This window comes from Polistes fuscatus, unplaced genomic scaffold, assembly GCF_010416935.1.
Source record: "Polistes fuscatus isolate 324 unplaced genomic scaffold, CU_Pfus_HIC Scaffold3, whole genome shotgun sequence".
Classification (NCBI taxonomy): domain Eukaryota; kingdom Metazoa; phylum Arthropoda; class Insecta; order Hymenoptera; family Vespidae; genus Polistes; species Polistes fuscatus.
Window position 1 is genome coordinate 13,354,313 of NW_025113107.1, and position 15,260 is coordinate 13,369,572.

Genomic DNA, 15,260 nt, shown 5'->3' on the forward strand with positions numbered 1-15,260 from the left:
TAATCCTTCGATATAATATTCCTCTTGCTTTTTCTTCTCTCATCCACTCGTTCTTTTTAATACTTCATCGCGTCGCCTATCGAGTTTCTTTTTTTTTACGTTCATCATCGTCCAATAAAGAAGTACATTTAAACTTTATTTTATTCTTTTTGTTTGTTTGTTTAATTAATCACTGTCTTTCTAACAAGAAGAAGTAGAAGTAGAAGAAGACGCGCACGCACACTATTATCACTGACACCAAATTCAGAATGAATGAGCGTAAGACGATAAACCCTCCTCCCTCCCACCCTCCCTCCCTCTCCGCCCACCTTTCCTTCAAACACATCCTCCCCTCTCTTTTCCTAAGAGACGACGACGACGACGACGACGACGACGACGACGACGATGACAGCGGCAATTTTTATTTTTCTCTTCTCACACAACGAATATATGTTATATATGTACGTTTATTGTTGTGTGTGTGTGTGTGTGTGTGTTGGGTGTGTGGGTGTGGGTATGGTATTATTAAGTTTTTGTTTTTTTTCTTGTGTATGTGTGTGTTTTGTTGCATTATATATCGCGTCGTTAAAGTTGGACCAGTAGTTAGCTGCCGCACACTAGGAAACATTTATTTAGCGCACTACTTCGTTATCATCACTGTACACAAAAGTCATGAAGGATGCAGAAGTGGTGGGGGCGACGTGGATGTTGTGCCCGGAGTAAGGGGTGATTGCTTTCAGCTCTGTTTAACTCGTTTCCTTGGTGGTCCGATAGGTGGAATTTGTTGAGTTGCTAACGCTCGGAAGGCTTCGGCTATCAGATGCGGATGGGAATTTACCATTGACTTAAATCCCGACGTATCCATCACGTCTGTCGCGTGTCTAAACATTCAACAAAAAGTTAACAAGATTAAAATAATTATCCTAATATTATGACATATATAATATGTTTTAATTGTTTAAATGTTGTACATTAATTAATCATTCATAATTTGATGTATAATAAAATTGACAAAATATTTTAGTGTTTCTAACGTTGATGATTCCTAAGAAAAATTACAGATAAAATGTTCATTAATTCCTGTTTAAAAAAAAAAATAAGTCATATTTAACGTGTATGTATATATCGTGTATTTTTCGAGACCAAAGTAAACTTACGTATTAATGAAATCTATGGCTTGCGCTTTAAGTTGATCAGCACTATGAAGATCGGCGAGTATGAGGATGTCCGCTGCATTGTCAATTGCTAAACTCCCGCAGAGTGCTTCCTCGCACATTACCTTTAGCCTTTCTAGCGCATACTTATCCGCGGCAGCTAAAAGATCGTCCGCCATTTTTTCAAGATTCGATGCTTTACCGGTGTATATAAATCGTAACATCTCTCGCAATACTTCTTGTTCGACGTCCGTTATGTCGACGCGATTTTGTTTCCTCTCTTCCATCTCGTGTTCGAACATCGCCGAAAATACAGGACTTCGTGCTGAAGAAGAAGAAGAAATACAAAAATAAATAAATAAATAACAATTTTCTAACACTTTTTCTAGAATATATTTATGGAATAGTAGTAGGTGAATGATTGATGATCGTCGTATCTATGAATATAACGATTGAATAATTTACAAAAGTGTCTATGAAATATTTCGTCAATGATTCATCACAAAGTATCTATAAATAAAACGATTCAACGATCTGAAACGTGTCGTCTCTACGGTGTAGTTCGTCAATGATTCAGCACCCTGTTTCCTACGGTCAAGTTTATCAATTATTAAAACTTTGACACATTGACAAACTATACATTCGTATACACGACAATTTTAAATCATTTATTGGTTTATTGGCTTATGAATGATTCTTTGGTGTCTTCCTATAATCCTCTCTAGGGGAATGGATGTTTTATTTGTTAACTCACCAGCGAGAATGGCTTTGTGCGCCTGGAATTCCCTTCCGCAAACTGTCAGCGTAACGTCGCTGAATTTTTGGTTCTCAAATAAAAGACCAAGATCGTCGGGTAGCCGACAGTCCGGTACTTTGAACTGTATCGTGTTACTTTGTCCGGAAATGTTAACACTGTCTGCTACAACACTGACCTAAAATGATAATAATAATAATATCGTTAGTGTTATTTTTATCTTAATAATCGTTGTTCGATAAAACAAGTATGATAATTAACATACAAAGGTATATACCTCACAGAATATCGTGAGTTTATCGTCTGGCAAAAGCCCATTGGCCTCATCCAATAGAAAATCTCTCCTAATGAACTTTTTAAAGCCCCAATCTTTACCCTGAACGAACCTGTATGCTCGTTGACTCTCTGTAAGCATAAATTAAATAGATTAAATTAATGGATAATCGGTAGGAATTGTTTTTGTTTGTCTGTTTCGTTAGATCGTGCATTTAAAAATAAACTTTGTTCAAATATCCTATATTGCACTCGATATTTAATTACGAATTATGATTAACAGTTATTTTGTTCGACTTACCCATTGCTTTGGTTTCTTCCCTTTTGGCATTAAGAATAGAAAATTTGAACTTTGCCCTGACTTCTGATTTATTGCAGGAAACAAGAAGGAGGTACAGGGACAGGTAGTCTTTGCTCTCCTCGTCCAGTCCCTTAGGATTTACTCTTAGGCACCTAAAAAAGAATTAATTAACGTCAAATAAATTAGGTTTAAGAATTTTCATCCTCGTTATAAAGAAATCCTTACCATTTCAATTTGTCGTTGGCTCCCGCCGAGAAGGTGGACGACTTGAGTACTTCTCCCATTTCTTCGCGGCAGAAGCTGAAGTTATTTATCGTCCACATGTAGCTGAATTTGACCACCTTCACCTGTGCACACAAGACCTTCAAATGCGACACCACGTCAGAGTCTATTTCGTGGAATCTAAACTTAATCTAATTATTCGCTTATTTTATATGCGCGTGAGATGAAAGAAAAAAGAAAAAAGGAAATATCCAAATATTAACGCAGATAAACGAGTATTATATAATACGTTCGTATACATTCGCTTATTATTATTATTATTATTTGAATTTGATATTCAAATATGGCGCGCGAAGATTTAACGGAACTGCAAACGTTACGGATAGGGGGCGTCACAGAGGAAAGATAAAATGGAGATAACAGAGGTAAGATAGGCACAGCCGGCCCCTAAAGTACACAGATCATCACACAGCTGGACGGATATAACTATATCAAGACTGTCCTTGAGTTCGAGTGAACAAGCTACGAAGTACTACAAGTATTTGCACGTGTTGGGTGGAGGAATAAGTCAGGGTCGAAGAATCAAATTTCGGGTTTTTGCTTATGTAATTATATTTGATAAGGAGAATCATCTCTATAGTCTTTATCTTTGTTAAATGCTTGTTCGAAGATACGATAAGATGAACTATTACTCCGAAAGAAATTAATTCATTTAATTAAGCTTATGTTTCAACATTAACGATATACATTTTTTAACAAAAATAATAAGGTTCTAATTGAATATGAGAAATAATTTTAAAGAAAAAAAGAAAAAAAGATATAACCATCTACAAATTATTTTAATTCCACGTTGCTCGTCGATAAGAAAGAGTTCTTTATTGACGACGAGTAAATGGACGCCATTTTTTAAATCCAAAGACAATGATGGTACTTTCAAGAAAATTCAAGTAAAAAAGAAAAAAAGTAAAGAAGAAGATGGAATAAAAGTATAGTTGTTTAAACGGTAAATGTGCACGTTTTAGAGATATGTATTAAAGGGGAAAAAAAATGCATGGCAACAAGGTGACGAAGCAAAGGGAACGCCTAAGGGAAAAGAAGAAGAGTAGGAGAAGGAGATTAAGAATAAGAAGAATAAGAAGAAGAAGAAGAAGACGAGGTCGAGCCCCCAGATGTCAATGATCTCTGACGTCATTTGTGTGCACGACCTTGGTGAACGAAACTAAGCCCAGAGCCAAATCTATCTTTCTAGATAGTTCCTTTAGTGCTGACCTCGCATGCTCTATTGCTGGCATACAATACGAAGATAGTTTTAATCGAATTTAAAGGGGATTTTCCAAGTTTCATTATTGCATATTTGTTATTTCGAAATAAATACTTCAAGAGATATCTAATAAATGAAATAACGATAAGTAATAATTAACATGGTAACGATAAATACGAGAACAACTTTCCGACAACTTGCAACTTATTTTAATGTCTTCTTCTCTTTTTTTTATAAACAAGATAATGTTTAAAAGGTTTCAGACAGAGTAATACAAAATACAAAGGGAGAAAAGTTTATCATACCAATATCTTTTCTTTTAGAATATGCTAAAGACAATAAGTTAAAGAGATACAATGGTGCCTCGTTAAAAAGCCAATATACGTTCTCTAATATATCTACTCTTGTATTTCTCTCTCTCTCTACAAGCTAAAATAGATTACTTAAAGAGAAAAGTTCACGACGAAGAGACGAAGTAACCAAAATGAATCGTGGAGTGTAAGATAATAAAAAGCTTTTATTTAATCATTTTAACGAGCGTTGCGTTAGGCTTCGATAGGATTGTTTTCTTCGTTTCCTTACCACCCGTACATTTTGGTGATATATAAGGAGGCGTTAAAATACGGTATGCGTTAGAGCAGGTGGGTTGTTCAGAGAGAGAGAGAGAGAGAGAGAGAGAAAGAGAGAAAGAGAGAGAAAGAGAGAGAGAGAAGAAGAAAATGAAAGAAGAGGGGGGATCATCGGTCGTCGGCCTATGAAGTCGTTCAACCCAACAACAACGTCGAGGAAGGCTCGATCTGACGCTACAACACACGCTCGGCAGGCATGATGCCGATCGGCCTTGAATCAGCCGTGCCCGTTTACGGGAACACACCACACAACAACAGTGTGTTGTACCACTGTTGGTTGTGCCGTATTATCGTGTCGTGTTGTTTTGCCTTGCCCCGCTGTGTGCCCATGGGTTCAACCACCACCAACCCAACCCAACCAACTTTTCTATTCACTTCCGGTAGGATCTTCTCGTGGACACGCTGTCCAAGCTCTCTCTCTCTCTCTCTCTCTCTTTCTGTCTCAACTTAAGTTAAACTATCATCTAAGATCTTTCGAATCCTTTAAAGATCATTGCTTTGAAACATTTTGTTCAATTTATTTACTTCGATATTATATTTCCTTCCTTAAATAAAAATATGAATATTTCGTTAATTAGATTGTCATATTTTGTACGAGTGAAAAAATAAAATTACGCGGTGATATTAGGGTGAACCTAATAATTCTTGCGTTTTTTATAATTAATACTTCCAAAGTAAATATTACAAAAAAAAAAAAAAACAATCCATTGTGCAGCTTATAACACAATAAACGTACGAACTTTTGGTTTACCCTGATACGTTTGCTATATCCTATCTTTTTGATGCATTAACTTTTTTGGATTAATATTATATAATATTTTCTTTCTATACGTTTGATCCTGTTGTTTGGATTTTTATAAATGGAAGAGACTCGAACTGATAGCAGAAACAATACTTTTTTTTTTTTTAGATATAAATATACATTAGACGAGTATTAGATATTTGAAAAGAGAAAAAAGTAATGTATTACGTTCGTTAACTTGAAATTTTATCTTCGGAAAAGATAATTATAGAGAGACAGTAAGATCGCAAGATTAAAGGAGGAATGAATGCTGAAAAAAAAAAAGAGAACGACAGAAGAGAAAATAATTTTGGCCGATGATATAATCGTGTGACTGTTTCGCGTCGAACGGCCTTGAACCCGGAATACCCGTTCGAACGATGAACCTTGACTGGATGGAAGAAGAGATAAAAAAGTTGCGTGCATATTTAATGTTCTTATGAACAAATGTGAACGAGAAAAAAAGACAAAAAATAGAAAAAGAAAAGGTTCAGAAATTTGTTTTGCCCCGCGAATACTGAAATAACAACTGTTCAAACAATTGATACAATTTAAAAAAAAAAACGACGAGCATTATTTTATATTATTTATAGAGAGAGAAAGATAAATGAGAAAAAAAAAAGAAAAAGAAAAAGAAGAGAAAAAAGTAATTTCGACTTGTTTATACTATTCGAAATGGCGGAAGTTTAAAAGGGTTATGGTGGTGTGGTTTTTGTATCGTGAGTACTAACCCCTCCCCCGTTTCTCCCCCAGTCGGATAGTTAGTTCCGTGGTTGGCGAATTTTCACGGTGAACTCAGCAAACGTTTCCTCGTTCGGGTCGAAGAATCCGAATGAGAGAGGAAAGGAGAAAAGAGATAGAGAAAAAGAGAGAGAGAAAAAGAGAGAGAGAAAGAGAGAGAGAAGCGAGATATCTAGTTGCAGGTCGTTCACATCGTGAGGGGACGAGCAGTAAAAATAGAACGAGAGTACCAGGAGCGCGTGTGCTCTCTTCGCGAACCAAGAAGAAATTACTATACGACGAGAAGATGACGAAGATGATGACAACGATGACAATAACAATCACACGTAGAACACGCCAACGAGAATATAATCTCATTCCTTAGCTATCGAAAATAATCTTCATAATATTCCATAAACAATGATCGAATTCGATTATTATATCTTAATAATCAAGAACAAAGAGAAAGGATTAACAATTTGTTTGTTTGTTTGTTTGTTTTTTTTAACTATATTTCAATCAAACGGTTTTTCTTCATCATCCGTTCGCTTTATTTTATATCTGTATTCCTGTGACAGTGATACGCCAATGGTAGAGTCAGACTGTCGATAAGGTAGATACCCTCAGATCGACGTTGTTATTCGCAAACGGTGTCTCGCGTAAAATTGATGACGTATGTACTTGCGATATTGTTCGTTAACCTCTTTTAATTGGAAAGGACGATTCGAAAGGAAGATTTCAATCTTATTTATCGGACGATAGAGTTAACGCGTGTCATCCCGTCTTGTGTCACTTATTGTTATTTCTATTGTTAAAAGTATATTTACATATATGTATAAATTCGGATAAATAATATTTTCAAATATGGGAAAATATCAAATGGTCACAAGATGGCGGCGGTTTGAATTATTTTGAAAGAGTAATTATATTTCTAGATTACGATTTAATATTAAATCTAAAAAGAGACTTGTCCATTTTTTTTTCGCATTCGTTTAATAATTTATTTTTGAGTTTTATCGGACTTATATAAATAAAAAAAAAAAAATTAAACGAATACAATCAGTATCTCTCTCTTTATTTCTCTCTACTTTGACTGCGTGTATTTGTTAGACACGATCTCAACAACAGAGAGGAATCTAGAATGAACGAACGGGACATACGATCGTCGTCGATTAGTCGGTCGTCTTGGAAACGGACACTGTGTTCAGCACAGCTTGGGTTTAAAACACAATGGGCGTGTTGTTGTACGTACCTGTGTGTAACACCAATTCTCGGCAACAGGGGTGTTCACTTCCGGCGGTGGTGGGCTCGGAACGCGGCTTACTGCCATACTACTGCTGCTGTGCAAATTCGAGCTGACTCGCGAGGTTTGGGGTGCACAGTCGTTCACCGCAAGCCTGTGAAAAAAAAAACGAAAAAATAAAAATAAAAAAACAATGTTGCAGAAATAGAAAAAAAAAACACCATCAATCGAAATCATTCTTCAACGGTAAAATGTGTTACAATTACAATATGAAAAAAAAAAGAAGAAAGAAATTAGAAAACTGAAAGATAAAAAAAGAAAAGAAGTTAAAATCATGTTTAATAATAAGTTATCTTAAAGATGAATCGAAATGACGTGTAACCTGAACAATCGAGTAATAGCGATGACGACGATGAAGATAAGAGATGAGATAAAACAAATAATATATAAAACAAAATTATAAGAATTGGTCGATGAGATTAAGAAATAAATCGACATGATTAAAACAAGGTAATCTACGAATGAGTCCATTTATCTCGTCGAATAGTTTTCTGCGAAGATCATCGATGAAACGATGTCGATCATCTGTGATCGAGAACAAGACTCGAACGAGTACATATACGGGAGGATCACGAAACTGTCAGAAAGAGAGTAAGGAATAGGGGTGGTAAGGAATGAGAAAGAGGAATGGATAGATAGAAACAAGGGGAACAACACGGTATAAGAGGAATAGTAAAAATGAAGCATACTCCTCTCGGTATAGGCAAAAACAGCAACAGCAACAGCAACAGCAATAGCAAATGCAAAAGCAGAAGGTTCCTCATGTGGCTTGCTTGTGCTATGGTAAAAAGTATAGTTAATAGGATAGGAATGGATAGCTTATCGTACCTTATGTATATGCATGATGGGTACGTATGTACACACGAGTATAAGTGTGTGCGCGCGCACGAGAGTTTCATGACAAGTGGAAGAATGGGGATAGATGTAGAAGTGTATGCATGGTGGTGGGGATAGGACAGTGGGGGTGGTGGTGGCGCTGTAGTTCTCTAGACGAGGAGAAGGGAGGGGGAAATAAAAGTGGGAGAGTGAAAGAAAGAGGAATTGAAAGAGTACGAAAGAGAGAGAGAGAGAGAGACAGAGAAAAGGAAGAAGGGTATGCAGGGCACGCGATATGGCAAGCTCTCACGTGTGGCACAAGTACGGAACTACTACGGAAAACATCGAAGCCCACGACGGTGAGTCCAAGAGAGTACATTAGCCTCGCAGGTTCATCGGACCCCTGTTGGTTCTCTTCTTTTCTTCATTTCCGTTTTTATTACCTCTTCCTTCACGATCGTTTCCCCCTTTTCTTAACCCGTCTCTCCTCTCCTCTTTATTCAACTAATGTACTCTGTGTCTCTCTCATTCTATCTCTATTTTTTCCTCTTATTCTTTACTTCACGACTGTTAGACATTAATATGCTTTAGATGATCGATTATTGACACCTAGCAGGAAATATCAAAATTATGATATAATATTTAATTGTTTCTTTTTTATATCAGAAAAATGAAAGTAAGTATCGAAAGTGTAAATGAAGGGGAACGAAAAACGTTAACAACACTCGGGATGATGATGATATATTTTGAACGGTAAAATGCACGGATGAATATATGCATATGTATAGCAATATGTACCACCCTCTTGTTTCGATATAGATAAGAACGAGGGGTGAAGAAACGAGGGGAGAGTAACGAAGGAAGAGGAGGAAGAGGAGGAGGAGGAGGAGATAGGGGAAGACGACGAAACGCGACAAAATGCGATTTCTCGTTTCCTTTCTCGTCGATAATGTTTTTCTGTTACTACCAACCAACGGACGAGGGAACACGACGAAAACTGGAACGTTTCTTCCTGCATCTGTCTCTCGTCAATATCTCGCGCTTATTTTTTTGTTTTTGTTTTATCTATTCTCTTTATCTTTCTACCTATCTGTATCCTTCGAACGATTATTTCTATGTACCATTAAAAGAAAAAAAAAAGAAAAAAACACTTCCCTTCTCGATCAACGATCGTTGAAGGGGGGAGAAAAAAGATTAAAAGTTGACTGACTCGTTCGTTAAAAGAAATAATAATAATAATAATAATAATCGAAAAGTAAAAAAATAAAGGGGATGTTTTATATTTCTCTGTGGAATTTTTTGTTTCTTCTTTATCTTTCTTTTTTTTCTTCATCATCATCATCATCATCATCATCTTTCGTTCATATTTTCCTTCCTCTCTATCTCACGTTTTGTTCCGTATCAAAGAATATATAAAACGACACTTTCCGAAGGAGGACTTTCCTCCTCCTCTTCCTCCACCTCCTCCCTCCAACCCAACTAACCCTCCCTCCCACCCTCCCACAATACAAGCTTACAACTTTCACTTCCACATTGCTACTCCCACATTGGTTTGCGTTAGATAGTCCGTAACACGACTGGCAAAAGAAAGAAAATAGAGAAAGGAAGAAAGGAAGAAAAAAGAAAAAGAGGGAGAGAAAAAGGAGAACAGGATGGCGAACATTTTTTCGCCAGGGGAGAAAGATAAACTATGTATTTCTCTCTTCTATTGCGATAGCACCTTGCGTGCGATTGGTCACGGGTGCACGAACACGAACGATTGTCGTTCGACAAGAAAAGAAATCGATCAGAGGGCGATCCGCCAATTTCTCTTACACTTTTATATATATACATATATATGTGTGTGTGTATGTATTATATCTTTTGTAATTTACTTCGATAGACGATTAATCCACTGTCGTACCTATTTCGAGATTTATATATGTGTGTGGGTGGTATATCGATTGCGACCTCTCAGTATTTCTTACTTGTCTCAATAGGATATAAAATGATATGAAAACTGGTTATTATTACTTCTTCCTTATTATTGCTGACGATAGAACGACGTTTACGAAATTTCACACACACACACATACACACACGCAGATATTTTCTTTATTTTATAATTATTTATAAATATAATATTAGGTTCGCGCTTTTTATTGGCAAACTCGACTCGGCAATGTCAACGATGTATTAAAAAAAACAAAAGAAAAGAAAATTATTTAAATGCAATCGCGTGTCACTAATTAAATATGTATAATACGAGATAATTTACGTAAATACCGAGGATATTTATATGATTAATTTTTAACAAGACAATAGGAAAGCTCGCTGTTATACGGCATTTAAAAAAAATGAGACAAGAAAAACAAAAATCGAACATTAAGAACGAAACAATAAAATAACCCTAAGGGATTCAATTTAATTTCGAGCTCTCTCTTTCGGAGGGCCTTGGATACGGAGTGGGAAGAGAGGGGGGGCCTCTCTTTCCGGGACTCTCTCACGGAGGCGTGGGCCTCGTCCCCCTTCCCCAACCCCTCCCTAACAGTTCGAACAACTCGAAGAAGTGAGCCCAAGGGGAAAGTAGAACGATCGCGAGCGCGCGGTTTGTTATCCGTCGTGTTGAGAGTTCTCTCGCCGGTGAAAACGAGGAAGTTAGGTGAAAACCACCCATACTAAAGCGAAACCACATAATTACACGAGCACTCTCGCGACCAAACACAGCCACGAGGAGTTCGCGCGTTCGCTTCGTTGCCAAATCAGCCCTGAGAACGATACTTGACGTGTTACGTCGACTTTCTACCCCCCTTTTCCCTCCCCTCTCTCTCCCTACCCCGCCCCGCCTTGCCCTGCCCAGCCCCACCCCTCACTCGTCTGGCTAGCTGGCTATCTATCCGTCTGTCCCCTCTTTGCAACTCCAATATTCTACTCGAGTTTATATTCTTTTGCCAAATTATAGTTATATATTGAACTAAAAATCGTTTCAAAAGAAACAGTATCTTTTTTTTTTTATTCGAGATTAAGGTTAGAGACAGACGGTAACGTTGATATCTCTGATGGTAACGTCAATTAAAGATGGCGTCGTTTTATACTCCTCCATATTTGTATTTCCTTTTTTATTTCAATTGAAACGAAATGGCGTCTTCTTTATTCCATATCTTTAATTTTGTAATTATATTAATTTATATTGTACACATATTTAATTGTGTTTACTGTATTAAAATAAATTGAATGTATATCGTTATTTCTTTACTATTAAGAAAAATGATAAAATGAAAGTCCACCACCCCCCACACTCTCGGGGCCAAATAATCTAATTTTATTAGCCAATTACACACGACACACACACAACGCTGGCTAATTTTGTTAAATCAAGATATAATCCTGTATAATAGTTTTAACTGACACATTTAAGATTACACAAACGGTGTATTATTATTATTATTATTACGAGAATAAATAAATACGGGTTGGTGGTGTGCGTTGGAACGACTAAGGATGCATTGAAACTTTCGCTCGATAAATTCCTTCTCTCTATCTCTCTTTCTCTCAATCAATCCTTTTTATTCTTATTCTTTTTTTTCTCCCCATCTTATTCGTCTTTTTCCTCCAACGTCCTGTTAGTAGCTTGTGTGCCTGCCTGCCTGCTTGCTTGCCTGGATAGTTTTCCCGGAAACGAGTCTCGTACTACAGAATATTGAAATTCTCTCTCTCGATCTCTCACGAGAATAGATTTCCGCGAATGGTGTGGGACATAGTCATTTCAGATTCCCGGCGAGGAGAACTTTCCCCCATATAGATACACTCCTCCTACGTATAAATATATATGTAAATGTATATACTTGTATATGTATGTATATATACATGTATATATATATACACCTATATTTCTAGAGAAAAAGAAAGAGAGAGAGAGAGATTCTCAGTTCTATACTCGAGTTCACCATTACGTTTTCCCTCAGACGTTAACAGATACATTCTTTATGAAAAGAACGGAATTATCCGTCTCTCTTTTTCATTTCTTTTTTTTTCCTTTCTTTTATTTTTCTCCAAGTAAAGTTCGAACAAAATCGCGTTACTTTCCTTTCAATCCACCACCACCACTACCACCTACTACTAGCATACCACCAACAACACGCTATCGTCACCATCACCATCATCATCCCTTTGGTCTTTGCATTTTTTATTTCTTCTCTGATTTGTTTTTGAAAGAAATTTAAAAGTAAAAGTAGAAGTAACGGTTAATGTAGAAACGGGGAATGGATATAACGGACGTTATACCCAACCTTCATTCTTGCATTTGAATAATTTACTAGTTTTGGATTTTTTTTCTTTTTTTTTTAAACTACTTTTTTTTTCCCCTTCCGTTGTTCTCAAATTCATGACGATCATCAACCTCCCCTCTTGGAATGCGGAATACAAAAGTAAAAAAAAAAGTACCGATTAGCTGTCATCGTCAAACTCGTTGAAAATGAACACATTTGCGAGTAAAATTGGATGGGTGGAGGGTGCGTAATGCAACAAATTGATAGACACTTGATAAGGGATGAGGTTTAAAGGTGTCGTCGTAGTCCCTAGTCAAATCGCAGTTTAATTCACCGAGAAGTTTTAGAACTATCGGCAGGCGTGTCATCCGGTTTAGAATTTCACTCGATGATCTCGCTTTACAACTATACCTCCTCCTCTTCCCCCCTTCCTCCTCTGTGCTGCTCACCTCTTTCAGTATTCAAGGGAATACCGAAGAGGAAACCACGAGTTTCAGGTAACGTCGGAGGACGAGGTATCTACGAAGAAAGAAGAAGAAGAAGAAGAAGACGAAGAAGAGGAGGAGGAAGAAGAGGAAGGGGGAGGAAAATATCGCGTTCGTGTCATTTTCTCGTAGATGGTATGAAATATTTTTCTTATCTTCTTCTTTGTTCTTAGAAATTTAATACGAAACACAAATACAATGGATAATTATTTCGATATATTTAACAGGCGTATTTTTATAAACCAGTTATTCATAATTTAACGATATATAATTGTGTTAAGTTAAAATATTAAAAATTTAAGAACAAGTGAAGTATGTATTTAAATTAAGTTAAACGATATCTAACTTTATTATTAGAATTTTAATAATTGCATAAGTGTGCACATCTGTATGCAAATGTATGTGACACTATCGAGTATATTTCTGATATCGTGGATAACTAAATACGTTTACGAGGAAAATTATGAAAATAAAAATAGATAACAATCTCTATTGTTTTAAAATTTACATTTATCCCTAGAGAGAAAAAAGAACGATGTTAACACAACTTGCATTATTTTTAAATGACCATAAGGTAAACCTTAAAACACAGTTGATTTTAATATAAAAATTAGTAGTAGTAGTAGAGTAGTAGTGGTGGTTGTGGTGTAGTAATTGTAATAATAGTAAAAGTAGACGAAGAAAATAACGACACCAAAGAACGATGAGAGAACTTAAAGAGAAGTCAAGGCTGACGCTTGCTTGCTTGCTTGCCGCGAGTTGAGCATGATAAGACAAAGGCTAACTCTCTTCAAGGCCGTCACACCACGGCTTGGCTTTACGTACGTTTTGCACGCGTCGAAGTTGTCGTTGTCGTTGTCGTAGTCGTAGTCGTCATCTTTCTCTTTCTATCTCTCTCTCTCTCCCTCTCTCTCTCTCAATTTATTTCCCTTTCTTTCTCTTTTCATACTTTCTACATTGTACAGTATAACACAAAACGAGAAGAATAACGAAAGGTATAATAGTTGACAACAATAAGTGTAACGTAAGAGATACTTAAAGCTCCTTGAGGGATACTCCGAACAAGTAGACTACCTTGTCGGATTCAAGGATTCCATTGGATTTCTTTAACCAAGAGAAAACAGAGAGGAGAATGAAAAAGAAAATAATAGCATTTAATAATCGTTCGAAAATATCATCGAGACAAAACAACAACACTATTCCAATCTTTCTCCTTATATTTCTATTAACTCTCCCACCCCCATCCCCCCACTACCACCTCTTGCTCTTCAGGGCCATCATATACGAGTAGATAATAATACAAAAAATTGGATAAAAATCAAATGAATAGAAAGAAACGTGATGCTGACCGATACTCGAAGCATGCTATTTTCTTTTAACGGGGGATCAATGTCATTAATACCAAACGTTCGATCGATTCACCTTTCTTCATTATGTAAAAGCGAATATAAGCAATTCAACACAACGACAACCAAACGACTAGCATGAGCATGAGCATGAGCATGATGAGCATGAGCATGATGAGCATGTGCGCGTGCACGCGAGTCTCACTTCCGCGTCAACTCGAAAGAACGTATGCTTGCGCGTGAGGAGGAAGAAGAAAGGGAGGGAAAGAGGTAAGAGAGGGAAGAGGTTATGTCTGAAACATCACTCTTCACTCTCAGCAGAGATATGTTACCAACTATCGAGCTATGATATTTTTCTTTTCCGATTTAACGACGTCGTCAACACAACGTGACACGCATGTTTGTTTTGTTTCTAATGCAACACGAGAAGGAACACGATACAAATAATAAATTTTCAACGTCACGTTTTAACATCTTGTTTTAAATATCAGCTAGCTATTACATGAAAGAATCTGACTGATTCATTCCAGTAAGAAGAATTTAATTGTTAGAGTTGATTATCGAATTATAGGTAATTTCTAAACGATTTAAATTGTTTATTTATTTGTCCTTCTTTCCCCCCTCTCTCTCTCCCCCTCGCCCCCCAGATATTTAATTCGATTTGATTCTATTATAGACACGATATTATACGCGTATTATGGATTGTTGGTCTTGAACTCCTTCCCAACTAATAAGAAAACTGGGCTCACTCAGTAAGGGCCCATCTGGAGGGAGCGGACCTCGCAAATTGGCCGTGAGGCCCAAGGTCGTCCGGTATATCCCACGTACCAGGGCACTGGCCCTGCTATGCTGTGCTGTGCTGTGCTGTGCTTTGCTTTGCTTTGCTTTGCTTTGCTGTGGCGAAACGAGTCGGGGTACAGGGAGCTGTAATATAATCGAGCTTCTAAAGAAAAGACTTAGAAAGATGTGGATAAGATAGTTAAAAGTTT

The 15,260-nt window shown here is 36.8% G+C and overlaps 1 protein-coding gene across 7 annotated transcripts in view; it reads right to left on the reverse strand.

Moving 5' to 3' along the window:
- Window positions 1-582: 582 nt before the first annotated feature.
- The window catches only part of LOC122520018 (speckle-type POZ protein), a 78,352-nt gene continuing 63,674 nt past the window's right edge, over window positions 583-15,260 (reverse strand). For 4 of the 7 annotated variants that reach the window (XM_043639895.1, XM_043639900.1, XM_043639901.1 and 1 more), the window contains 7 exons: window positions 7,327-7,471; window positions 2,687-2,823; window positions 2,462-2,613; window positions 2,153-2,292; window positions 1,888-2,065; window positions 1,137-1,458; window positions 583-860 (listed from right to left, as the gene is read on the reverse strand). In XM_043639895.1, coding sequence (XP_043495830.1) covers window positions 716-860; window positions 1,137-1,458; window positions 1,888-2,065; window positions 2,153-2,292; window positions 2,462-2,613; window positions 2,687-2,823; window positions 7,327-7,471 — 1,219 coding nt within the window. In that variant the 3' untranslated portion in view covers window positions 583-715. The remainder of the gene's footprint in view (window positions 861-1,136; window positions 1,459-1,887; window positions 2,066-2,152; window positions 2,293-2,461; window positions 2,614-2,686; window positions 2,824-7,326; window positions 7,472-15,260) is intronic. The other 3 variants (XM_043639897.1, XM_043639896.1, XM_043639898.1) reach the window with 3 other exon arrangements.